Source organism: Pollicipes pollicipes, unplaced genomic scaffold (genome assembly GCF_011947565.3).
Source record: "Pollicipes pollicipes isolate AB1234 unplaced genomic scaffold, Ppol_2.1 Scaffold_7261;HRSCAF=8764_pilon_pilon_pilon, whole genome shotgun sequence".
Classification (NCBI taxonomy): domain Eukaryota; kingdom Metazoa; phylum Arthropoda; class Thecostraca; order Pollicipedomorpha; family Pollicipedidae; genus Pollicipes; species Pollicipes pollicipes.
The window spans coordinates 25,861,610-25,886,426 of record NW_023597054.1 but is presented as its reverse complement, the minus strand read 5'-3'; the positions used below and the strand labels follow the sequence as shown (position 1 = coordinate 25,886,426).

At 59.6% G+C, this 24,817-nt stretch overlaps 2 protein-coding genes across 2 annotated transcripts in view; one reads left to right on the top strand and one right to left on the bottom strand.

Moving 5' to 3' along the window:
• The window catches only part of LOC119112717 (cytoplasmic polyadenylation element-binding protein 2), a 71,874-nt gene extending 53,247 nt beyond the window's left edge, over positions 1-18,627 (top strand). The window contains exons 3-9 of the mRNA XM_037236995.1: positions 4,459-4,509; positions 9,701-9,886; positions 11,295-11,407; positions 12,744-12,954; positions 15,611-15,792; positions 16,321-16,431; positions 16,825-18,627. Of these exons, the coding sequence (XP_037092890.1) occupies positions 4,459-4,509; positions 9,701-9,886; positions 11,295-11,407; positions 12,744-12,954; positions 15,611-15,792; positions 16,321-16,431; positions 16,825-16,941 (971 nt within the window). The 3' untranslated portion in view covers positions 16,942-18,627. The remainder of the gene's footprint in view (positions 1-4,458; positions 4,510-9,700; positions 9,887-11,294; positions 11,408-12,743; positions 12,955-15,610; positions 15,793-16,320; positions 16,432-16,824) is intronic.
• A 1,216-nt stretch (positions 18,628-19,843) lies between these two features.
• On the bottom strand, positions 19,844-24,811 carry LOC119112716 (4-hydroxyphenylpyruvate dioxygenase). The gene is made up of 5 exons (XM_037236994.1): positions 24,583-24,811; positions 22,887-23,006; positions 22,307-22,429; positions 20,845-20,961; positions 19,844-20,223 (listed from the first exon to the last, which is right to left on the bottom strand). The coding sequence occupies exons 1-5, from the start codon at positions 24,715-24,717 to the stop codon at positions 20,149-20,151; spliced, it is 570 nt and encodes a 189-aa protein (XP_037092889.1). The 5' UTR covers positions 24,718-24,811; the 3' UTR covers positions 19,844-20,148.
• Between the last annotated feature and the right edge of the window lie 6 nt (positions 24,812-24,817).

Below are 24,817 nucleotides of genomic sequence, written 5' to 3'. Positions count from 1 at the left end.
ACTGACCGTCTGCGTGGGCGTGCCTCCGGCGGCCGGCGGCGGGGCCGGTTCGGATGCGGATGCCGCGTCCGGGCCGACCCCTCCAGCGGAGCGGGGGGAGCGCGGCGGGCCGCGGGCCGCGGGCCGCGCGCAAGGTGCGTTGACCCTCCTCTGCACTGGGACGGACGCCGAACACCCGGCGGGGAACAATCAATAGGTGGGGTTTTTATGCTCGCGTGCCGGCCGACGAGCTTTCACCGTGCGGCACAGCCGCTGGCAAACGGTGCCGCCCGCTAGCGATGTACTGTCGAGAGTGGGCGTGACGTGTCGCCGGCGGGTACGGGACCGGGCCGGCTCGTCGCCGAGCGGCACAGTAGATTAGATTGCCTTGTTTCTGAAACCAGCAGTGCGTACGAAACGGGAAAGAGCGTGCTGTTTGTCCCGGTTGATTGTGAAGGTGGAAACCTGTGCATTTTGACTGGCTTTAAATGATTGGGATCAGTGGTTGTTCGTCATGCTCATTCCTTCTATCCGTTTCAGTTAAGACGAATGTGTTAACCTGTAAAGGACATTCAGAAAAGGGTTATGGAGGCGTGAAATAGTCCTGCTGTATGCCTTTCTAGAAAAAGCTGGAAATATGTAGATTTTCGCTTAAAGTCGGCTTAGCCCCGTTTGGTCATGCCACATAAGTCGTCCATCATGCACAGTTGTGTCACACTTCTACGGGGCGTTGATCTCCCAGAGCTTGTATATTCTGACCAATGCCAATACTAGCGTGGCACGGTTATGTTTTGTGTCGTCAGCGTAGGTGTTAGTACGTGCTAGCAATAAAGTCGGATAAAGCAGACCCAGGGCTAATTGCATGCAAGCAGAGGAAAGTGCGCGTCTTGGGACTGACTAGAACGGTCATGCAAAGGAAGGTTGTCTTATTTTAGGTTTGATTGAAGGAGTTGGAAATTTTGATTTCAAACTGGTGCTGTGGGCGGCGAGTACGCATCGATCGCGTTTATATAATGGCTGGGTTTTGATCCAGAACTACGGTCGAAGATAAAGCGCAGACTTAATATTTCAGGAGTGTGAATTTATTTCAGGACTTTGAACACAGCTGGGGTTGGATAGCTGCGTTTTTTGAAATCACAGTATTATACTCGCTTTTTGGGAAAGCAGCATAGGAAAACCGCTTTTAGACCAAGGCCCTAAAAACGCAATCGTGTGTTGAGAGCGTCATACTCATTTCGGGTTCGCAATGTAACATCTTGTCCTTGAACAGCGCTTTGGTGCGAATCAGTTGATATCACGATAAACTGGACAACGAAGCTCATCGTGATGTTAAGGGAAGGCGCCTTAGTGTTGGTTGCCTTCTTCGATTGTTCAGTGACAGTGATATAGGATAAGTACAAACAGATTCGGTAACCAACCGAGTATGTTGTTTTTGTCTATTCCCTTTACGGAACGAATGTGTTTTCGGGCTTGGACATTGCACTACGCTGTGCAACGTTTTTAAACCCTTAAGTGTCTTTTCAAGCCATTCATCTCTGTTTTCTAACCATTTCCCCCTGCCCCCCACCCCCCTTTCCTCCTACAATGCAAATATTCAACCTTAGCAACATACCCCTTAAAATTGTTGTGTTGTTCCTTCCGTGATTCCGAACTCCCTTTCCATTGTCATGGTGTGAAGTTTCGTCTTGCTTCGTTGACGTGTGCAAAATCACATATATCCATACATGCTGAGGAAAGCCGTAGCATAAGAGCAAGCGTGACTGACGTTGTTTTTGCGCCTTCCGGCCCCGCGACCGCGTCCAGACTTTTAGGGCATTCTGATAGTCTGCGCCGAAGCACTGCCAGCAAATGAATACCTTCGGTGCTATGCAGCCAGGAAGGTACCGGAATTGCAATGCCAGCTCAGTGCTGGTGATTGTTGAATTTGTGACTGGTGGGGCATTGATGTATGCCGCGCACGTATTTTGCTGACATTTGGAAGATTTGTGGGATGCAAATTTTAAATTTCCCGTGTTATTTAGAAGCCATGCCAATTTTCTAAATCGCCTGGTCATGCTTGACGGCTGGTCGCCGTCTTGTAGCACGTTGGTGAAATGAATGCTTGGTCGTCGCACGCATGATGCCGCACAACGTGGACGCGGGGCTACGCAACTCACTCAGTTTCACATGTGTGATCGCCGCGAGCTCACATTCAGCAGCTCATACCGGAGGGCCGGCTCCCCACGCGTGAACACGCTGCTTCCCTAGTAACTGGCTCTTAGGATACGGCACCGGGTTGCGTGGGTAATGCCTGTAAACAATCTGACATTTCTATTGGTAAAAAATTATGTGGAATATGATTTGGCCGCGGAGGAGTATCCTGCGAGCGAAGGTTGCAAAAGATCTATCAACATATTAATGATCTATGTGCCTTGGCTGGTTGTTTTCGATAGGTTGCAAAGTAGTTGAACCCAGCAGCTAAAACACTAAAACGTACAGCATGTTATAGACGTGTAGAGATCCTCATGTTCTACACCTGGCTGTTGCGGGTGCAATTCACGGTATTGTGCGTTTATGTTGAACTTTATCGCGATGTTTCGTCTCGGGCGGTACCGTCAGAACCCACATCTGAGTTATAAAAGAACTACAGCAAAACCCCACCGCTAGTGAAACCTAATCCATTAAAAAATAGACGAGTACACGACCGTCTATTTAGTATGGGTCTGCGTCGGCGGTGCTCTCCACGGCAGGCGGTGACTGGACGCTCCGCTTCCCGGCTTACAGCGAAGATCCGCCGGTCCGTTTGCGCTAGCGCTGCGGTGTTTTTGTCGCAGGCGGCTGGCGTTGTGCTGCGTGACCGGTCGTGGTGCAACGCTTCGTCCATTGTCAAGGCCACGCGGGGCGGCGCCGCGTCGGCCGTGGGCGAGCCGGGGCGCGGGCGGCGGACGCCGTGGCGCCGCCCGCGCCGCGCCCGGCCTCGCACTGCACCGTGACACGGACCAGCCTGCGGCGCGGCCGCGACCCGGTGACGCGTCGCCCGCGGCGATATTTGTGTACAAAAGACGCCGCATCCGCGGTCGGGTCAATACGAGCCATCTATTGTCTGGCGCCTTGGCACACATCGATCCTGCCACCGGCATGCGCCGCCGGCGCTCTCCCCCTCGCCGGCACTCCTCCGGCGTCCGGCCTGCAGCCGTCGCGCCCACTCCTCGGGTCCGTCGTTCGTCATACGTGCGCGGCGTCGGCAGCTTAAGTGGTATCGCGAGGCAGTTCAGGTGGGACGGACGAGCCGTCGTCCCGGACGCCCCCGCCGTGGCGTTGGTGCCGTCTGGCGGAGGCGGCCGGGTCGTCCGGTGCTGGCAGCGGCGCGGCGCCCAAAACCCCGGTGACCCGGTCCCGGTCGCCGGATACGGCCCCGGCGGCTCCAGGCTTTACGGCGGCTGACGGCTGGGCGCCCGTCCCGAGCACAGGGGACGGCATCCGCCCGAACGCCGCGCCGTCCTGCTGGCGAGCGCGCTGCGCCCGCCGACGGGAGCTCGACGGACGTGACTGTGCGCTATGCGTGCCCCATCGTGTGCGTTTGCGACGTCGGCCAACGGGCTGCAAAACGTCCTAGTTGGATTCCCTTGGCAGTGATGCGCCAAGGCGATAACACAGGCCAAGTCGTGGGCGTGTTTCGTAAGCATGCCACCCACTAACTCACGCTATGCGGTGTTAATGCCCGCTAAAATCCGCCCAGGTGCTCTGCTTTACTGTGGGTCCGTAATTATTGTCTGAAAAGCTTTGGTGCTTGTCCACGGAATCAGTGGGGTGTGGGGAGTGATCGCCCATGTAAAACGAAAAGTTGGCGCGTGATTGCGCTAATTACGAACCCTGCATGTCGTTTGTCACCCTGGTCCCCAAAATAGCCGGCGAAGCGTGGCCAATTTGGAAAACCGGAGCCATTTGCGACCCCGGTCAGTGTCGGTTCTACTTGATCGGCTGGATTCTGTTTTGCTGGCTCCGCTGTTGGGCATCTTGCGCTCGTGAGGCTCCGTCCCTGGGCTGGCCGTGCGGCAGCGGTGGCCGCCACTCAGGACCGTGTCTGCCGCGCCACTCGAGAGCACCGGCGGCCCGGCCTCAGCTATCTCGAGTGTTGACTGTGGTCGCGTGCGGCGGACCGCCGCCAGCTGACGAGCAGCCGGCGTCGGCGGACGCCATCGGGGCGTCATCACCAGCGGGACGTGCGCGGTCACCAGCGGCTCCCGAGCGGAGCGTTAGCGCGACACCGGTGGGGTGTTCAGCTGGCGGTCGTGGAGGGAGGATTGTGGGCGGTCAGGCCGGGCTCGGCGGACGAGTCGGCTATCCGTGCTGACAGCGGATGCGTTGCGCCCACAGGGCCGACAATCGGGTTCTGCTGTTGCAGACGTGTGGTTGACTGACTCGCTGACGTTTGTGCCGTCTCGGCTGTATGTGCAAGGCGAACGCCAGTTTACGAGACTCATCGCTGTTTTGTTGCAGGTTACGTCAACTGCAACGCCAGCGCGCTGCATTCGCTGGGACAGCTGCAGGGTAAGTCCAGGCGCTGGGTCACCCACCGCGCTTGGAAAGCAGGCATGAAACTGGATGTAGTGTATACGAGGGAGGGAGAGAGGGGGGGGGGGGGATGCTGCCATATGACCAACGTTGTCGGTGCGCCTCAAAGCCCAAATCATCATCAGAGAGAGGGGGACGTGCACGGTTTTCCCCCAAACATGCCATTTCATATGCGCCATTCTCCTCCGTCGATGTGCGATATCTGTGAACACACATTGTGCCTTTATACGTACATAACTATGCCGTTATTTGACCGATCAGGAGAGCTTCAGCTTTTGTGTCGACCATGTGCGGGATGCAGTGATAGCCTGCTCCTAATAGCCCACGTAATCGGCTTCTGTATAATCTCTGTGATGCGTGACTGTGTGCACAATATTGTGAGGATACGGTGCGCGAGCACCCGTTTGATGTTCCCGTGTGCAAATCCTGCCTCCGTCCGTTTGATGTGAGTGTTTACCAGTCTGCCGGCGTTGCCCGGCTTACCAAGAGCTGGTTTCTTTTATGCATCAAGTGTGTACAAACTCAGCCGAGGATTACTCAGGGAATTCAATCCCATGTGGCTCAGAGTGACGCGCACTCGTCCGCGCTTGAACTGCGCAGGACGTGCTCGTCCGCGGGTGCGGCGCCGGCCTCTCTGCCAGCGGACGCAGCCCGTTCGAGTGGCTCGTGCGCAGCGCTAGTGTTCGTTGGCAGCGGTGCGCGGACGTAGGCCGGCCGGCCGGCTGACGGCTGGCTGGCAGGCGAGCGCGGGCTGGGTGGGGGCGGGTGTGGCGTGCCAGGCTCGCTTGGCCCAGCTGGGCTCGGGCCGCCGCCAGTGACCTTGGCTGCGGCACAGACGGCCGCCTCCGCCGGTGGCAGGGCTCACCTCCGGCCCGTGCAGGCGGCAGACGCGGCCCGCTGCGTGGCAGAGATAAATAAATGATGCGCGCTGCGCTGGCCGTGCCGGCTGAAATATGGATACGTTGGAAGTCGGCTGAAAGTTTCACGTGGGACAGGCGATTAATGGGACGGCCCGGATGCCAATGGGGCTCACTGAGGAGGTTGTGGCCAGACTCGCGGCCCAGACCCCGTCGTCGTATTCGGCAGCGTCATGGGGTCCCCTGGCTGGCCGGTCTGGCGGCCTAGCGGCGGGTCGCTCAGGTCGCGTCCGGTGGCGCACTGACAGGCCGTGCAGGCGCTTGATGGCAACCCCCCGCCACCGGGTTCGCGGTCCGTACCCCACCACCGCCCGGCCCCGCAGTGTTCTGGCCTTCCTGGCCCGCGGCCAGGTAACTTGCGAGTCGCAGGCGGCAGTGGCGCGACGTCGGTGCGTTTATAGACGTGTTTGTGCGCGGCGGTGCGTCGCGGCTGGCGCCCGACGGCCCGTGACGTCTGCCGTTGCACGCGCAGATCGAATCGGCCGGGGAGCCCGGCTGTGGCCGACCGCCGGCGGCCGGGTGTCGGTCACTGCACGTCACTGACGCTGTCATGCAGCGGCGGCGGAGGCAGCCGCGCTCTGTCGACTCTGCGCGCTGAAGCTGCGGCTGCCGTCCCTGCGGTGTGTCTGGCTGAGCGGCTCACGTCTGGCGCCGGCAGTGCGGCAGGGAGGCGGATCAGGATGGAGTTGCACTTTTCGAAGAACCGCTCCGCATGTCAGAGGCACCGCATTTCGCGTAACACCCATCTCATGTGGGCGTTGACATTGCCTGCCTCGGTCGCTGGGAGCAGGTGCGCTCTTGCGGTAGGGCGCACGGTGGGGCAAGACGACTCGTTCTGTTCGCCAAACCGCAATGCTATCAAAACACAGACATGTTGAAAATTCACGGCCGTCATTAGGCCATGCGTCCCCAGCGAGCTGGGTGCAGACGGCGAGGGAGCAGGCGCCCAGCCAGTCGCCGGAGGGGGCAGGCAGCTGCTTCTCCGCGTCTGGATGCTAACCACCAATCACAGGCCAGCCCGCGACCGCACCACTTCGATCTCACATGCCTTGCGGCTTCACGGAATTTAATTATCTCGTCCAGTGCTGTAAGACTGCTGTACGGCGGTGCAGTAAAGGGCCATTTGCGAAGCGTTGCCGTGACACGATTTCAAATTTCTGTGGGCATGCACTATGGTGCGAGCAGACCGGCGGGATATGGATGCCTATGGGGGGGATAGAGGAAGCCGGTGGTGGACGCGAGCGGGTTGAGTAGTGCGTTGGAAGTGCTTGCGATCGCGGGCAGCTTGTTCATCGCGCTGTGCCTTCTTCCATGCAGCGTGCGCGCCTCGAAGGCGGAAAGGTATAGGCTTCCTGCACACTGCCTTGTCGCCAGTTTTAAGTTTGCGTTGTTGCACGATCCTACATTCGCTGTGAGGTGATTCGAGCAGCGCACGCCCCTCCCCTCCGGCCTCGTGCAGACCACGTGAGGCCGCCTCACAGGCCTTGTCATGTATGTTCTGACCGGGGCGGTGGTGCCGGCCTGCCTGCGCGCCCGCAGCGATGCCGCGGTGCGGCCGGCTTGTCCCCGGCCGCGGAGCGAGCCAGCGAGGTCAGCGGGCGCCCGGCGTTGGCGGCGCCCCGGGCCCAGCGGCCGAACCCGTGTCGGCGTCCGCTTGCGAGCTCGCCGAGCTGGCTGCTGCTCGCGTTGTGCTGTGCCACTTAACAGTGTGTGCAGGGCCGGCCGCACCGTGCGTTTGCCCCCTCCGGTGCATTTTGATTATTTTAAACGGGTCCTGGCCGATTGTGTGGGTCAAGGGTAAAGGGCGGTGGTCCATATATCGACGTGGTCGTTTCCACTGCACTTGGTGTTCGAGTTTTAAGGCTATGCTGTCTCAGTGAGGCTGGTGAGACCTGTGGCGACAGCGCTGATTATGTGCCGCGACGATATGACCGGAACACGCTGCAGTGCCGCATGACGGTCAGAACACTGTCAAAGAGAAAAACTTCCGTAGCTTCCAAATTAGCGCACACTATTTAAAGGAGCGAAGTGCTTTGGGCATGCATGGGTCATTTCACTGATTTCGAGTCCAGAAAATGCAAGCGGCTTGCGTGCAGTTTATTTCGCATTCCACCATGGTATCTTATCGTCGCATGTGCAACCAGTATCGCGTTGTGTGGCCACTGAACAGACGCTATGGAATGGAACGCAAGTTGACGTCAAGTAAATTACTTTCACGTGCAGCTAGAGGTCCTTCATCTATGTTAATAGACGTTAAAATGTATATCAGCTCACCCCGCACAGCCAACTGCGATCTGATTTAATATCTGATCCATGCCGTTTGCACTCAATGATGTATATAACGCCTTTTTTGTAAGGATGCTTAAAGCTCTGATGAACGTGACACATGGAGCAGTCTCCATTGCTTCCCTGCATGCTCACATGTGTACCGTCTGTCCAATGACGGTGTCGATTCCTGCGGTTCTGCGTCGGTTCTGGACGTTTTACATAGAGTGACTCTTATTCCCCCGCGCAGCAGCCTGACTTAGTTGAAACATGCATTCGTGTTTTGTGCCTCCCCTTGCGCGGCGACGGTTCAGTTATGCTCAGTGGCGTAAAAGAAAACATTGCCACGCTCCTATATAGCAAGTTGATGCGTCCGTGGCACCACCGCAACGTTCAGCAGAAGTTAAGCCTGCGTGTAACTGGTGTGTGCGTGAAGTTTCCCAAAGCCATGCTCAGTTTTCCCCAAAGGGATTATTGCCGCAGAATTCCGTCATATCCGCAGCCCAGCACTCACCGTAAGCGCCGTGACTCCGTGCATGTTTTGTGTTTTCTGCCCGCGTCACGAACGTGTCCGCCGCCCGACTTGACGGGTCCCACCTCAGCCATCACGAACGGACTCGCCGTGCTCCCACGCCGCCGGCCGCATTGTGGTGGCAACACACCGTAAAAATTGAATGTCTGCAACTCCAAACCATAAATGCGGGCAGCTGTCAAGAGCGGATGGAACATTGTACGGTACAACACAACGTGGTGCAGCGTTTGCCAAGTGTGTGTTCATGTTAGTCACGCGTATTCTGTGCAGCATAGTGTTGTCTTTACTCGCTTTAATACAAAACTACATTGGCTGTTTAAGCGTTGCGCATTTTGTTCCAATTTGCAATTCCCTCACTCCAATGGTGTAACTTGATATTCTACTCAGAAATCGCTGAACTATGAAAATTCGGTCTTTTGTTAAGTGGGCAAGGAAGGCCAGTGCAACGGCAGTACTGTTGTCTGCTTGTACTGTGTGATAGTCTTTGCCATTATCGTATCAATCATGAAAAGGCAGCTAAGCTGTTTTGAGACCTGGTAATCAGCCCCAATCTCGGAAGCCGCTATTGCGTTGCAATCTTTACCGCTCGATATAGGCCAAGCCCGATATAGACAGGGCAGCCACTGGCGATCAGAGGTCCAGTGGGCGCCATAGTGACTTCGGCAAGGTGGCTGTCCAAACTTTGCGGGGTCTTTCTCTGGTGTGCGTGGTTATTTGGAAAGCTATGAAATGCGTAGTTGACGCAGTTTTTGTTTTCGACTCAAGATTTATAAGTCACCTTATGCTATAAAGGGTTACCTAGATATGCACGCGAAACCGGGAGAGCGCATTTAGCAGATAACGGTCCCATGACATCAATGAACTGGCGCCTGAACGGCCGTTTTCACCCTAGCCAGCAACTGCGGTCCAAATGTGCCAATAATTCTGAGTTAATTACATCAACACAGAGGAATGAAACAGCTGTTTCATAAAGACCCATGTGATTCAAATGTGGCATTTTCGCCAACGTAGCTGCCACAATGTTTGCAACGCTTGTGATCCCGTTTGCATCCAAGCACGGATTGATTGATCGCGTGTGCTTTGTGGAGGCCGGTCACGGCGTGAGCATTGAGCCTCGGCTTTTTTATATTCTCGGACGAACAACAGGATATGGGTAAGAAGTGCTTGAACTAAACCGGGTGTTTTGGACATCTTAATGAATGTTGTTTCGCACCGCACACCATAATACCTTCATTCAGCAGCATTTCGCTGTTCTAGGCACCGTGAAACGCGCCCTCTTTCTGCCATTGACAACCCTCTGACGAATGCTTACGCTATCCCATTTCGCCAGCGGTCTGTTCGTTCCCATTTGTTCTCACCAGGCATGCATGCGGGGTGTTCCGGTCTCAACCACATAACCTGCCGCCGCCGCCGCCGTCGCTGCCGCCTGACGGGCCGCCCCCTCCTCCGCCAGGCAAGCCGCCGTTCTTCCCGGGCCTAGACGAATCTGCGCACCTGCTGGACGAGCACGGCCTGCTGGACGGCCTGCCGGCGCTCAGTCCGTCGCGCACCTCGCCCCGCTCCTCCGGCTCGGGCGACAACGGCGAGCGCTACTCGCGCAAGGTGTTCGTCGGCGGCCTGCCGCCCGACATCGACGAGGGTGCGTTCCTTCCCGGCCCGGCCGGCCATCTTGCCCACGGGTGCGGGGTCACGGGACCGTTGGCGGCACTGTTTACAGAGGTGGCGCGTGTGTTGGCGGCCGGCGCCCAGCCCGCCGACTTCCAGGAGCAGGTGTGCGTCGGGGAGGCGTTAGCGACGGAGGCCGCCGCTGCTCCTCTCGGCGACGCTGCGGCACGGCCGGCGCCTCTGTCACGGCCGCTGCGCTCCTGCAACGGCCGCCCCACGTCCGAACGCACTGCATGGTCAGAGGCTCCCACGCACGCGGGCGCCTTGGCTGGGTGGCGGGGAGAGGTCTTTCAGGCGACCCACCGGCCATTCGTGACCTGTTGTGACCGCGGTGCGGCGCGTGGCTGGACAGGGATGTGACCTCTGAGAAAGTCGTGCGAGCGTTTGTTGGTATTTCTATTGTCGAGCTAGAAGCAGGCTTATCTTTATTTTTAAGTTCTATGCTTTGCAATTTTTGTTTGTGTTTGGTCCAGTTAGCTACTAGCTTACTCATGACAATCGTTTAATGCACCCTTACGCCTGCACGTTAGGCCCTGAATCTTGATAATCGTGTTAATTCTGTACTTTCCCCGCGTGCTGCATTGTGTTCCTTTGCGCGGGTCTTGTGCTCTTTCATCAGCTGGTCGGAAAGTTCGGGCGGTAGTTTGAAGTCTTTTCCTGGTCTTAATTACTAACTTTTCAAACTTTGAACTAACCATCCTTTAATGAGCCTTACCCTCTAAACCTAGCAAATCAATTGAGAAATGTCGCTTCAAATTCTCATTCTTTGCATGAAATGTTTTTTGGGCTCCATTTTGCGTCTCCCTCACTTATTGGACGTAAATAACCGGACTATTTAACCGTATGGTCATAAAATGCGATTGGGTGGGGCGGCGCGCGCACCATTTCCGCCGTCTGGCCGGTTAGTGTCGAGCGGGCGGGTCACCGCCGCCGGCGACGGCGTCAACAACAGCGAATCTCCCCGCTAGTAGGCCCAGCCCTTTTATCAAGCGGCAGCCATAAATTAGCCGGGCCGGGCCGTCCTTTTTTTCCTGTCGTTGCTGGGTGGCAGAGATGACAGTTTATGAGCGCGGGAGCGTTGTTTGCGTGGTCGAATCGATGCGTCCGGCGGGCGGCCGCGCGGCCATGATATACGCGGCCAGTCCGCCGGCCGGGATAGATGATGATGACGGTGGCCGGCCGGACCCAGGGGAGCGGGCCGGCCGGCTGCCTCGCCGCCGTGTGTGGTGCCTCCCCGCCGTCGGGCTATGCCAGCGGCGCCTCCGGAGGGCCGCAGGACAGACGTCCGTCGCCGGCCGGCGGTTGCCGGCCGTCACGGGAGGCGGCTCATCTGCCTCGGCGGAGGACGCGGGACTGACCGCCGGTCGTCGGCTCTGTTGCAGAGGAGATCACGGCGTCTTTCCGGCGCTTCGGACCGCTGGTGGTCGACTGGCCGCACAAGGCCGAATCAAAGTCGTACTTCCCGCCCAAGGGATACGCCTTCCTCCTGTTCCAGGTAACAGACTGCTACTGCGTGGCGGAGTAGCCGCCATACCGCCGCGCTGTGCTGAATTGACACCGCCGTTTTCAGCTAAGTGCCTTTGGCGGCGCGTCGTTCACCTGACGGCTGGCACACTCGATTACGGGCACTCCTACAAGGTGAAACATCGAGCTATCATGTGCGTGCGTCGCAGCGCGGCGGCTATCTGCGGGCCAGGACGAGTCGCGGTCGTGTGATCTCCAACGGCAACTGGCGGCGATAGGGACGTGCTGACGGAGCGTGATAAGGCATGAACCGCACACAAAGGCAGCACCCGTGACTGCCGGGTGTGGAGCGTGGCGGGTGACGGGTCGAGGGGCGCTGGTGCGGCTGCCCGGCCGCGCCACGAGTGCCCATTTCCCGTGTCGGGCACAGCTGATGGCCGGGCGCGTCTGTGCGGCGTAACGAGCGCGGCGGGGGCGGCGCGTGCCGTGCGGGCGGGCGGCGGCGCTCGGCGGCCGGGAGCCCCGCCCAGGTGTGCGCGGTGGGCGGGTCCGGCGGCGCTATTGATCCGCCCACCGGCGGGCGGGGGCGGAGCGCCGCGCGCCTCGACGATCGATGTCGCTCCAGTCACCTGCCGATCGGCCCAGATCGGCCGCCGTCGGTCCGCTCGATACTATCGATCCGGCCCGGCCCGTCCGCCCCGACCGTCGACAGATGTGCGTGCCGGCGGCTGTGGCGCCCGCCCAGACTGCGCCGCCGTCTCGGGTTGGGCGGGCGCTCCTCCGGCCTAGGCGCGGATTAGTCCTCCCGCAACGGCCTTTTGTCTCGGCTATCAAGGGGATTTCGTCCAATCTGAAAATCTGCTGCGGGGCTTCGCGAGTCGAGCTTTGAAAAGATTTTCTAAGTGGGTGGAGGAGGCTGCGGACTTTCCCGCGGTCTTTTTCGTCCTAACAATGCTCGACCCGTCTGGGCTGCGACGTCGTTAGCACCAGCGTTGAACGTCAATCAATACCACCGCCATCATCACCAGTGCCTTCAGTACTAGTGCCCTCAGTACTACTGCCTTTGGTACCACGGCCTTCAGAACCACTGTTCCGAATCGAGCCACGCCTGGGTGACGTGTTGTGTTTTTCCACGCTGCCCTGCCATTGAACTGAACACATGGATGGATATTTCGTGCTTTATGGGAGGGCAGCTCTACCACGTACAGCGCACGCAGATGCCAATGCCAAATTGACGCTTGTCGTCAAGGTGTTCGCCCACCGGCGTGCTCTCAATGAGTGTGTGTGTGCTCTCAATGTGTGTGTGACTGGTGGCGGCGCGTTCTGTGACCAGCGTCGATAGCCCAGCCCATCGCATCTGCCGCCAGGACGAGAGTTCGGTGCAGCAGCTGATCGACACCTGCATCCAGGACGACGACAAGCTTTACCTGTGCGTCTCGTCGCCGACCATCAAGGACAAGCCGGTGCAGATTCGGCCGTGGAAGCTCTCCGACGCCGACTTCGTGCTGGACGCGTCGCTGCCGCTCGACCCGCGCAAGACCGTGTTCGTCGGCGGCGTGCCGCGTCCGCTCAAGGCCGGTAGGTCAGCGCCTGTGCAGCCGGGCGGCCACCGCCGAGCTGGCGGCCGTGACCGGTCGCTGGCGACGCGGCTGTGTTGCGTAAGGACGCGTCCCGCGGTATTCCCCTCCCCCCCCCCCCTTTGGCTCATTCCGGCCGCGGCCTGGATCGAATCGGCGCTACATACTGCGTCATGGAAGGGCGCATTAATGGCGATGCGGCCGAGGCTCCAGGACTGCGATGCCCGGCGTAGCGTCGCAGGCCAGCCGCTTCACCTCGCCGTCCGTTTTGCGGTCAGAGCCGGCGCGTCCCTGTTGGAGCCGGGTGACCGGGCTGCCGTGTCGACCAAGGCTGCCCTGGAGGCTCCAGGGCCTCCAGCTGTTCAGATGGCTGATGGGCTGGTCGGTGCGGGGCACCGATGGGACGTGTGTTCGGGCCGGCGCCGTCTGTACCGCTGTCCGCCCGCGACGACCTGGTGCTGGAGGCTCTCCCGCGGGGTCGCTCGCCTGCTGGGACGTTGTGAGTTAAAGTTGCAGGGTGCCGTCGGGGTCGATCGGAAACTTCTGCAGCAGTTTGTTGGTGTTTCGGCGCAGTCTGGTCTGTATTCTAACCAGGGGGCTGCCTCCAGCGTTGCTAGCGTGTCCGTGGGACGGTGTGCAGCCGGAGCTGTCCGCCCAGGCCGCCTTCCGCGTGCCGGCGCCGCCCCCGGCGGTCGTCACCGCCCCCAGGGCCGACGGCCGGTAGCTGCTCGGCCACCGGCAGAGCTGCGCGCGCCGCGGCGAGGCCGAACTCACGCAGCGTCACTCGGACCTCAAAGGCCCGGCGCCCGACAGCAGGCTGTAGAACGGACGCGCGTTGGTGGGCGCCGGCGCCTGCGGTGTGGGGACGCCTCCTTTGATGGAGCTTTCGGCGAAAAGCCTAGGCCTACTCTACTTCAAAGTATTCTCTGAAACCATCCCTTTTCTTGGCAGTTCTTCGTTCTCAGAGCCCACGAACCTCAAAAGCCCGATATTCAACCAGTTGACGTACTTGTGCGGGAGTTTCAAATTATTAGTGCGTTGGTGCGGATGTGCCTAACCTATAGGTCATAAGTTAATGGCTGGCAAGTTGTAGGGGTGCCATTTCGATGAAAAGCTCGACTGAATGGCCAAACCCATTTGCTATTGTCATTGTACCTGAATTCAACCGGTGACGTCAGCTTTTGGGTCCAAATAGACCCCCGCAGTCGAGTTCGTCGTGGGACGGAACTCGTATTGAGCAACTTCAAATGATTCCACCTGTGACTCGGTGATGCGGTTCGGCGGGGTTCGCGGCGTCTGGCGCGGCGTATTCCCGTGCGTCCGGCCGCCTCGCGACAGGTTTGGTTGAGATGGTCACCGCCGGCTTCGACCGGCGCTTGCCGTTCGCTCGGCCGGGGTGGCTTCCCCCGGGCGAGGCGCGGGCGCGGGCGGGACCGGGAGACGCCACCGCGTCCGAGCCCGCCCCGGCACGTCGCCGCTCCAGACCTGGAATCGATGTCGCCGGCGAGATCGACCGAGTCGCGGGCCGCCCGGCCGCTGGGTCCGCCGTCGCGCCCCTCAGCGGGTGGCGCCGGTCGCCCCCTGTCTGGCCGGCACATCGATCTACCGTCAGTCCCGGCGACCCGGCACCTGTCCCGGCGCACGAGCCGGCCGACCTCGACCGGGGCCGCCAGAGCGCCCCGACTGCCCTCTGCTGCCGGAGGGGTGGGGGCTCCGTCCGGCCCGCCTGGTCAGATGGGCCGGGCGTTCTCCGGCGCGTTCTCCGCGCAGCGAGCTGCCCGTGGTGTCGGGCCGGCCGGACGCCCCGCGGCTGTCGCGCGCCGCTGGCCCGCAGTAGGCAGGCTGCCGTCGTGCTCCTGGCCGTCCGCACAGGTCCGCGCTCGACTAGCGTCTGCTCGACGGCATCCGTACCCGGAAACGCTTGTGTTGGCGCCCTCGAATGGACGTGGCGGTACGTCGCAGACCGAGTCCCGGGAAGCCTGCCACTGCGGGTTAAAACCTTTTGCCACGCCTGGGCGCAAGCGCAGTAAGTGTGCTGCATTTCTCCGAATTGATCAATGTTCATGTCAAACATCAGGCAAATCTGCCGGGAAGGATTGCACCGTTCAGAATTGCATGGTGGTTGGAGTGGTGCTCATGGGTCTGCTGAAACGTTAGGCATTAGGGTTAATGTTGTGGAACGCGGGCCGACTCCGTTCCAAAGATTTATCTCGCTAAGGCGAGTTTGTGCGGTGGCGTAGGAAGAAACGGGATCGTATTCTCCGCCTCGGCGTCTTACTGCAAATGCGCAGTCCATGCGTCGGGCTCCAGCCCTTGCTTATCATCCGCTAAGTCTTGAAATCAATTTTGACGGTGGCCTGAACTTTCGCTAAAGCCATCATTGAACTGACCTGACCGGCAGCCGAGCTTGCCACGACCAACGACCATTTGAACGTGGGTGTGTGGTGACCTGGCCTGGCCTGGCCTGACCTGACCTGACCTGACCTGACCTGACCTGCATTTGGGTTGCTCATGATCATGGACCGCCTGTTCAGGGTCGTCGGTGGCGACCTGACCTAACTTTACCGGTATTTTAGCTGGCCGCGATCGTGAACTGCCGTTACGTGGACGCCTGTGACGCCCTGACCTGAGCTGACCTGATCTGACCTGGCCGGCAGTTGAACTGGCCATGATCATGGACCGCCTGTACGGTGGCGTCTGCTACGCCGGGATCGACACGGATCCGGAGCTTAAGTATCCGAAGGGCGCCGGCCGAGTGGCCTTCAGCAATCAGCAGAGCTACATCGCAGCCATCAGCGCCCGCTTCGTGCAGCTGCAGCACGGCGACATCGACAAGCGGGTGCGTGACGCGTCGGCCGCCGAGCCCCGGCTGCGACGGCCGGCCGGCCGAGCTCCGACTCTGCCGCCCGGTCACCGCCGGGACGTGCAGGTCGCGCCTTTTTGCCGTGACAGCTGGGCTGTAATGAAGCGCATCTGCGCTCCGGCCCCGCCGGCGCTATTAGGAGGCCGTTTTTATCCGGGCCGCGGCACGCCGATCGATGTGCGTCGTGTTCTGCGGCCGGATGCCGCCCGAGCGCTGCGGCCGGGTTTGGCTCGACCGACCCGGCGGCAGCGCCCGGGTCGCGGGTCAGCTCTGGAGCGATCGCCGGACTCCTCGCAGCTGTGCTCGGGTCATGTGACGACGGGCTGTGCTGTGTAGCCGTCCGGGGCTATGCCTTTTCAGCGTTACTAATCACACGGTTGGTGCGAGTGGTGGTGTTGACGGTGAGCGCCCCGTCGTCTGGGCGCCTCTGCCGTGTCCGTGGCGGGCTCCAGTCAGCCGGGGCGGTAATCCGTTTGGTGCTGACGCCGCTCTGCCACCGCGCAGGTGGAGGTGAAGCCGTACGTGCTGGATGACCAGATGTGCGACGAGTGCCAGGGCACGCGCTGCAGCGGCAAGTTCGCCCCCTTTTTCTGCGCCAACGTCACCTGTCTGCAGGTGAGCGACGGGCCACGCTCGGACTGTGCATTACTGAGGCGTCGTCAGGCAGTGCCGGCTCCGTCCGGGGTCCGTGGGGCTCTCTTACTGCCGGCCTGTGGAGGCGGGCAGACGCCCACGGCTGGCCGCTCGCTGCAGCACCGGCTCGTCCCCAGTGGCGCGCTCGTGCTCAGCTCCGAGGAGTCGCCGTATGTTCGGTGTGTGCTGCGCGTTGGCCTCTGCGGGGGACTGCGCCGTTCACGGCGGACAGATGCCGGACGCCTGGGTGTGGCGCTGGCCGCTTGCCTGTCTATCGGTGCCCTCACGTTCGCGCCACCTGTGTCGCCTCGCTCGTGCTCAGCCGTGTCTGGCATGTCGCGCCGCCCCGTCTGACCCGACCGCCGCGCGTTGCAGTACTACTGCGAGCACTGCTGGGCCACCATCCACTCGCGGCCGGGCCGCGAGTTCCACAAGCCGCTGGTGAAGGAGGGCGCCGACCGGCCGCGCGCCGTGCCGTACCGCTGGTGCTAGGCGGCCGGCTGGCGCCGCACCCAGGACACGCCTAGTCAGCTCCGCTCCTGCGCTCCCCGGCCGCAGCGCGGCGCTCCCTCTCGCCGGCGCGCTCCCGGCTAGTTAATGTCCCGCTAGATGTGGATTTTCCAGGTGTGGTAGTGCCATAGACTAGGCATGCGCTGATGGGGCAGGACAGAGCCTGCCGACGGAGAGGGTGCCGGGGCGGCGGCGGGCAGGCCGGCGGCGGCCGACATTTTATATACATATCTGTATAAACTATTACCGTAGCTGATAGCCACCTCGTAATTCGCCGAGCCTCTCTTGTATTCCAGCTGAGAGTCGTTTGGATACATTTTTTACTTTTTCACATTTTTGTATCGTTGGCGTTTGCAATTGTAAATAGATTTATGTACAAACGGCAGATATTTATATAACAGTACGTGGACTGGAAATCACATAGTTCCTCTTTATTTTTGGGGTTACATTTTTGTACATATAGTAATACCTCTTTGTAATCCAGTGGAGCGCCCCGCCGCTGTCGCCTCAGTCTCATGTGATCCCTGTTAACCGGCGCCGCCAGCCTGTGTGTTTCTCTATGTGGAGGGTGTTTTTAACACAGCCGACCGGCCGGCCCGCCGCCGCCCCAAGCGGTGGGGCTCGCGGGGGTCCGGCCTTCCGGCCGCACGCCGCGAGCCCTCCCGCACGTTTTCTATGTATCCTCGACACTTGAGTCATTTCGGGGACTTTGACCCCGTTCGCTCCACTATGGGCATATATATAATACGAAATACATGTGATAGTTGTATTTATCCCCCGATTGTGATTTAAGCTAATTTATGCAATTAATTTTCTAGTTCATACATTTATGATTTCAGAATGTTATCACTTATTTAGCTGGCGACGAATTATAGCTTAGACTTATCCAGCGTTTTACGTGTTTAGATAACACTTCATTAATTCATGTTAGCGTGGATATCTATGACTGTTCGGGTGATGACGCCGTTGATAAATTCGGGTGCGCGCGCGCGCCGCGTCGGTCCGGAGCTTTAGAGCAGCACGCTTATCTTGACCCGTGTGTTGTCCGGTGTTTGTGATAGTAGGCCGGGCCGGGTCGGCCTGCGGTCGCCCGCCCACTGAGCACTCGCGAGCCCTCCCTCCGAGCCACAGCCACCAGATGCGGGTCACCATGTCAAAGTGCGGCACGGCGGCGTCGCCGCGCGGTTCGGAATCAAAAGCAGTGTCAGGAATGGCCGGCGCGCGCGGGGCGGCAGCTGCGCCTGCGCCCCGCCGGCCGGCGCGGATCGCACGCTGGGCGTGGGCGTGTATCTTTCACGGTGTCGTACGGCAGGGGGTCCAGCTCCATAAGGATAGCAGCCTAACCCGAGCATAATCCGCTGGCGCCCGGCCGATTCCCCGTCCTCAGCCGCCGTGGCGCGGCCGTCCCGCCCCCTTCCAGGCCGCGCGTGGCCCGCCGTCCAGACGACTGCGGTGCCGACTGATGGAGGCGTCGCCGCGGGCTCCCTCGCGTCTCCCACCAGCTTGAGCCGCCTCCGGGCCTCGCTGCTTTCGACCGCCGGCCCTAGCCCCTCCCACCCCACCCCTCCCGATCGAGGACGGCTACCAGTGTCCTGGCTCCCCCGGTGTGGTTTAACGGGTCCTGGCTTGCAACTTACCCATAGTTGAGCCTGAAATGATGGTAGTCGTCCGGCGGCAGCGGCCGCCCCCCTGGCGGCCGCCGCGCGCGCTGCCCGTCGGCCCGGTTAGCGCAGGTGCGGTCCGCCGCCGGACATAGCGTAGTGTGTCTGTCTCATTCGGTTCAGTTCGCTGCGGTTGCGCCAATCGATTGCAACTTGTGTGGTGTACAAACATGTTCTGAATGGTTTTGTACAAAAATTAAAGTCATTCATTTATTTTCCTAGTCCATGTTTACCACTAGCTGAACGGTTTTATATTATAATTTAGAAAATCGGATGTGATTTATAATGCCTGATCATTATTGGCGGCGCTGAGCCTGGTTTGACGTAGCGACTACGCTTCAGAATGGTTTGCATTTCGCTAGAAGTTACAGTTGTCCGCGAGTGCGTTGCGGTCGGCGGCGCTGGCGGCGGCGCACGCGGGCCCGCGCCTGGTACCGCTCGCGGTGGCGGCCGGCCACCCCGCGCCGCCGCCAGCGCGCCCCGCTTTGGCAGTACCTGGGTGTTGAGTTACTTCCCGCGCCGCCATGCGGGGGGGGCGAGGGGTGTCCGCCGGCGGCCGCGCGCCCCCGCAGGGCTCCCACTCTGCGTTTTCAGTCACCTAGATGATAAGTCGTTTTGTATAGCATTTTCTAATTTTGTACCGGCGTGCGGCCGCCGGCGGCTCGTGACCTCGCGGTCCCGGGCGGCCGGTGGCTTTCATTTAACCCATTTGGGGGAGTTTTTACGGTTATTTTGTTGTGTCAGACGTTTTATGTTTTATAAATAATTACAGAAAATCCATAAATAGTGTTGTGTTTTATTGTACTGCAGTTTTCTACAGAAGCTTGCCATAGTTGACCCTGGTCGGGTGCTGATTGACCAGGCCGGCGTCCGGCGCCCAGCCACGTCTGTCCGAACCGTTTATGATCCACTCTGTATTAACTTATTGTAGCTATTTAAATAAACTGCGATTCAGCTCTCGCGTCTGTCTGGGCGCACGTGGCGTCAGGGAGTCCTCTGCTGGCGCCAGAACCCAGCGCGGCGGGCGTGATAGCGTGTCGTTTGGAGCTGAAGGCGCCGACGAACAAACGCGGTCGTCACAGTAGAAACATCGAACCGACAGAACCGGAGTTGAATGCGAGCGTCCTGGAAGCGTAGCGTCTTCAAGTGGTGCGTTACACGAGTCGTCGCGTTCTGTCACGCGCTCAGAAGGCGGGCCGCTTATGACGCTCCAAGAGATCCGGCTTGTTTGTGTGAACATGTATTGGCTGACGTATGTCTGGGAACGACACAGCTAACCCGCCCGCAACCTTTGTTAGAGATTACACAGACGACACCCGGCGACTCTCCGCAGGAGTGTCTGCCTCGCACTGGGCATACGTGGGTGAGTACCGAACACTGCCGTGATTGAATCTACCAAACACTGCCGTGAGTGGGCACGTTCGAGATAATGGCACTGAAGTCTTGACGCGCCTGGCTGCGTTCGCGGCCGCCGTCACGCGCCGCTCGCAGGCGCCCGCCGGCCCCGCTCCGTCCATCCTCGCGCCGCTCACAGATTCCCGCGCCGTGCCTGGTCGATCTCGATCGCCGTGAACAGCGCCTTGAAGTTTCCGGCTCCGAAGCCCTGGGGTCATAGCAAAGCAGAGCATCATTGGGCCGCGCAGTGCGTCGCCGGCCACGGCCGCAGACCGAAACGGAGGCCGTCGGCGACTCAGGGAGCCGTGCACAGACGAGTTTGGCTGAAGCGGTGTTGGCCGGCCAGCGCGGGTCTCACGGGACATCTCGCCGGCTGGTCGCCTGGGGTTGCGCGGGGTCAAGCTGGTGCAGAGCGTAAGTGGAGAGGGGGCAGGGAGTCAAAACTTCGTGCCAGGGGATTCGAAAATAAACGACTGCAACGTAGCACACGTGGCATGGTTGCACGGACGATGACGTCGACAAATAACACTCGCCTGGTGAAAACGGGCCTCAAGGTATAAGTAGATGGCATTATTATTGACATGTTTTTACAGTCGTTACAGTTATTACAGTTTTACGTTTAAAACGATGCCCTTGTGTTTTTGCATGTTCAAGGTGTCGTGTCTTTGTTATGCGGTATCCTTTCAACCCAACGTAACAGTCTTAACTCCAGGATCTACAATACACACCAGCGGCGTTGGAAATCGGGGTGTGTACGACCTATAGCATCAGCGCGTCCGCTCGCGACCTCGGGAGCCCTGCGGGGCCAGGGCGCAGACCGTTTTCTCACCTGGTGGTTGTGCCGCTGAATGGTCTCCATGAACAGCGTTGGCCGGTCCTGCATGATTTTGGTGAATATCTGCAGGAGGTATCCATTATCGTCGTAGTCGATTAGGATGTTCAGCTCCTGTAGAATGGTGAAAGTATACTGTTCAAGTTTTCCCGTACAAAACTGTGTGCATGGTGTCTCGCATCACATGCATCACGTACATTTATATCATAACTTTGCCCTTGGCCTCACTCCCAAATATCGTGAAAATCCCTGTAAAAACGAAATTATTTTCCGGCCCGGCCATTGACTTATCACGTAGCACCGGGATATATGCCCGGTGTAGTACATATATTGGGCACTTCAATGTAGGTGAATGTGCGCAAAACTGACGCCCAATGCAACAGGTGAGACGGGCTGTACGGAGGTGCCTCAGTGACACGCTACCCAACCCATCCATTAATTTGTCGATACCTGGGATCGTTGTCTGCAGGATAACCAATGATTGCACTTCCTGGTGACATGCGACGAAACATTTACAAACTCGCCAGCTTTTAACAGCCAACACGCGATGCAAATGCTCACACCAGGCTGATTTTCATCTGCTGGGTGGTTCGGTCGACGTCACGTGACCATCTTCAGATGTGCGACCGAGGGCGCGGGAACACCACAGCAAATTATCGCGTATATCACCCGTCTTCCCAGCGGCGGGCGCATGACGCTCCGCCGCACCATCCCGGGTTGTGTGGTATTACACGGCAGCTGGTGCCCATTCCCCGTACGTAGAGCACCAGCTGCGCCGGTGCACACCGTCACCGACAACGGAAACGCAGCACCACCCGCTACCACGCACCACTGAACATCCGTCCGCATGGTTAAGCCAAGTAGCACGGTCGTGAGAGCTGTGTGGGTTGATGAGCCAACTCGCAGGCGGAGATTAGGTTTTTTTCCAGGACTTTACGCCGCTTGCGCCAAAATTTCACCCCCGACCACATGTACATGGGTCACGGACACGTTTAGGTAGTTTTTGCCACCTGTAATTACTACCGGCCTCTCCAGCACTTTATTCTTTCACTCAAACCATATGAACACTCGACGCGCTCCGTGGCCTCAGCCCCAGCAGCCGGTGAGCGCCCTGCTGAAGGACGTGAAATTTATTACAGGGTGAGCCTATGACGGCGTTCGACAACGTCATTAATGGGCTATTGCTACGAGCCTTTGAGCCGCACGTTACGGACATGAGGCAAGGTAGGCTTCCGCTAGGCGACGCTGGGATCTTTGACTGAAATCATGCGTACAGAAGTCTCGCAATGTGCGATATCCCACTGGACGAATGACATCCGCCCCGTTCAGACGGACTTGAGTCTGAGCACCCCCCTCCCACCTGAAGCCTGTAACCAACAACCTGCCAGCCATGTTCAAGGTGGAGTCCACGTTGGAGGGTACGCTCCACCCACCTACGAAGGGTCCGGGTCGCATTTACCTGCAGGACATCCAGGTCCTCCTCCACCTTGACCTTGGAATGCTTGAGCTGCTCGCGAAGCTGTTCATAGTAGGTGTCGGGGATGGTGAGGAACTCCATGCCGCGGGCTTTCATGCTGCGTATCTGCCGGTCATTATCAGCGGCCGCGTCACGGCCGTGCCCCACGCCCAGCGTATCCTCTCAAATCACCGCTTGCCATGTTCACCAACAGCAAGTGGTGCTGGCGCAGCTGGCTACCGCACGCCAGTGTGGTCCCACGCCCGCCGATGTGCTATCTCCACGCTGACGGCGTCCAAGCCCTCCCTCGTTCGTGTCCGTTCCGATCCCTGATGACCCGCGCTATGTCCGCTGATGGTATATGACAGATCCCCGTTGATGGCCGTTCTAAACCCCGATGACCTTCGCTATGTCCCCGATGGTGTCTGACGACTCCCTGTTGGTGGCCGTTCCGACCCATGATAACGCCCAGTCCTTCCCCTCGTGGCGTCAGACCCCGCCCGTGCTCCTGCTCGTGTACGTTCCGCGTCCGTCCGGAGACACCCGGACCCGATCGCGCCGGCCGCCAGGCGGCGCTACTTACTGCGCTGATGATGTCGCTAGTGTTGAGCGCGATGTGCTGTACGCCAGCGCCGCCGTAGAAGTCGACGTACTCCTGGATCTGGGACTTCCTCTTGCCCGGCGCCGGCTCGTTGATGGGCATCTGACGTCCAGCAACGGGTGAATACACGGGCCCTCCGCCAGCCGGCCAGGGACAGATGAATACACAGGCACCCCGTCAGGTGGCCAGGAGCGGGTGAATACACGGACACCCCGCCAACCGCCAGGGGCAGATGAATACACGGACACCCCGCCAGCCGGCCAGGGGCAGATGAATACACGGACACCCCGCCAGCCGGCCAGGAGCGGGTGAATACACGGACACCCCGCCAACCGCCAGGAGCAGATGAATACACGGACACCCCGCCAGCCGGCCAGGGACAAATGAATACACGGACACCCCGTCAGGCGGCCAGGAGCGGGTGAATACACGGACGCCCCGCCAGCCGGCCAGGGATAGATGAATACACGGACACCCCGGCAGCCGGCCAGGAGCGGGTGAATACACGGACACCCCGCCAGCCGGCCAGGGATAGATGAATACACGGACACCCCGCCAGCCGACCAGGGATAGGTGGACACGCTCAGCCGCGGGATAAGTGAAAGATCAGTGCACGGACACTAGGATGGTCACGAACGGGCAAAAATACGGCACTGTCACGCGGGAAGGGCCCGGTGAGGGAACGCCCGTGACGTGTCCCCTAGAAATAAGCGTGAAGCAATCTAGGGAGACAGCTGGGACAACTACCTGAACTTTTCTTTTGCGGATGCGTAGGGAACGTTTCGTCTTGCAAGGGACCAGGGAGAAAGGCCGGTGAGCGTCCCAGATTTTCTATACGATTGCCACTGACATGTTAAAATCGTGCACCTACGGTTAGCTTGACAGCTGCACAATCTTCCCACTCTGTCTCGATTATTTTACGTGAACCCATGACTGAACAAGTCGGTTCAACATTGCGTTAACATTGAGCCATTTTGAATCAGCCATCGAGTAACTCGTGCCACTCTAGGCGTCGCCATATTCAAGAAGACGGACGATGGCTTGCTAGGTCATATTCAGTTCCATTTCTACCATAAAACTGATCGAAGTAGCTCAGGTTGGGACATTGAACTCGACAACTATGGACAGTGTCGAGCTCACATTCGGCAAGCTTATAACCGATGGTCCCAGCCTCGCCTGCCGCAAGCTGCGACAAACATGCCCTCAACACATCACGCCGCACACGATACCGTTTTGCTGACACGTGCTTAGCGGCCGCCCGTGAACAGCCGGTCGTGTGCCCCTTGCCGACCGTGTGCCCCTTGTCAGTCGTGTGCCCCTTGCCGGCCGTGTGCCCCCTGCCGGCCGTGTGTTCCGTGCTGGCCGTGTGCCCCTTGCCGTCGCTGTGCCCCTTGCCGGCCGTGTGCCTCTTGTCGGCCGTGTACCTTTCGCCGGCCGTGTGCCCCTCGCCGGCCGTGTGCCCGCTGTCGGCCGTGTGCCCCTGCCGGCCGTATGCGTTCTGCCGGCCGTGTGCCCCTTGCCGGCCGTGTGCCCGCTGTCGGCCGTGTGCCCCTGCCGGCTGTGTGTCTCTCGTCGGCCATATGCCCCTCGCCTGCTGTGTGCCCGCTGCCAGCCGTGAGCGCCTTGCCGGCCGTGTGCCCGCTGCCGGCCGTGAGCGCCTCACCGGCCGTGTGCCCACCTTGATTGTCTCGTCCCAGTTGGTGACGACCACCGAGCGCAGCGCCGAGAAATCCGTGTGCAGCTGCTTGTCGTCGATGGACCAGAAGCGGTGAAATGTGAGCGAGCGCTCGTACCAGTTGGCCACGTTGTCCATCTGCAGGTCGGGCTGGTTGCCGACCACGTGGTCGATGAAGCGCAAGCCGACGGTGGGCAGCGTAGCCAGCAGTCGGCTCGCGGCGACTACCGGCTTGTGG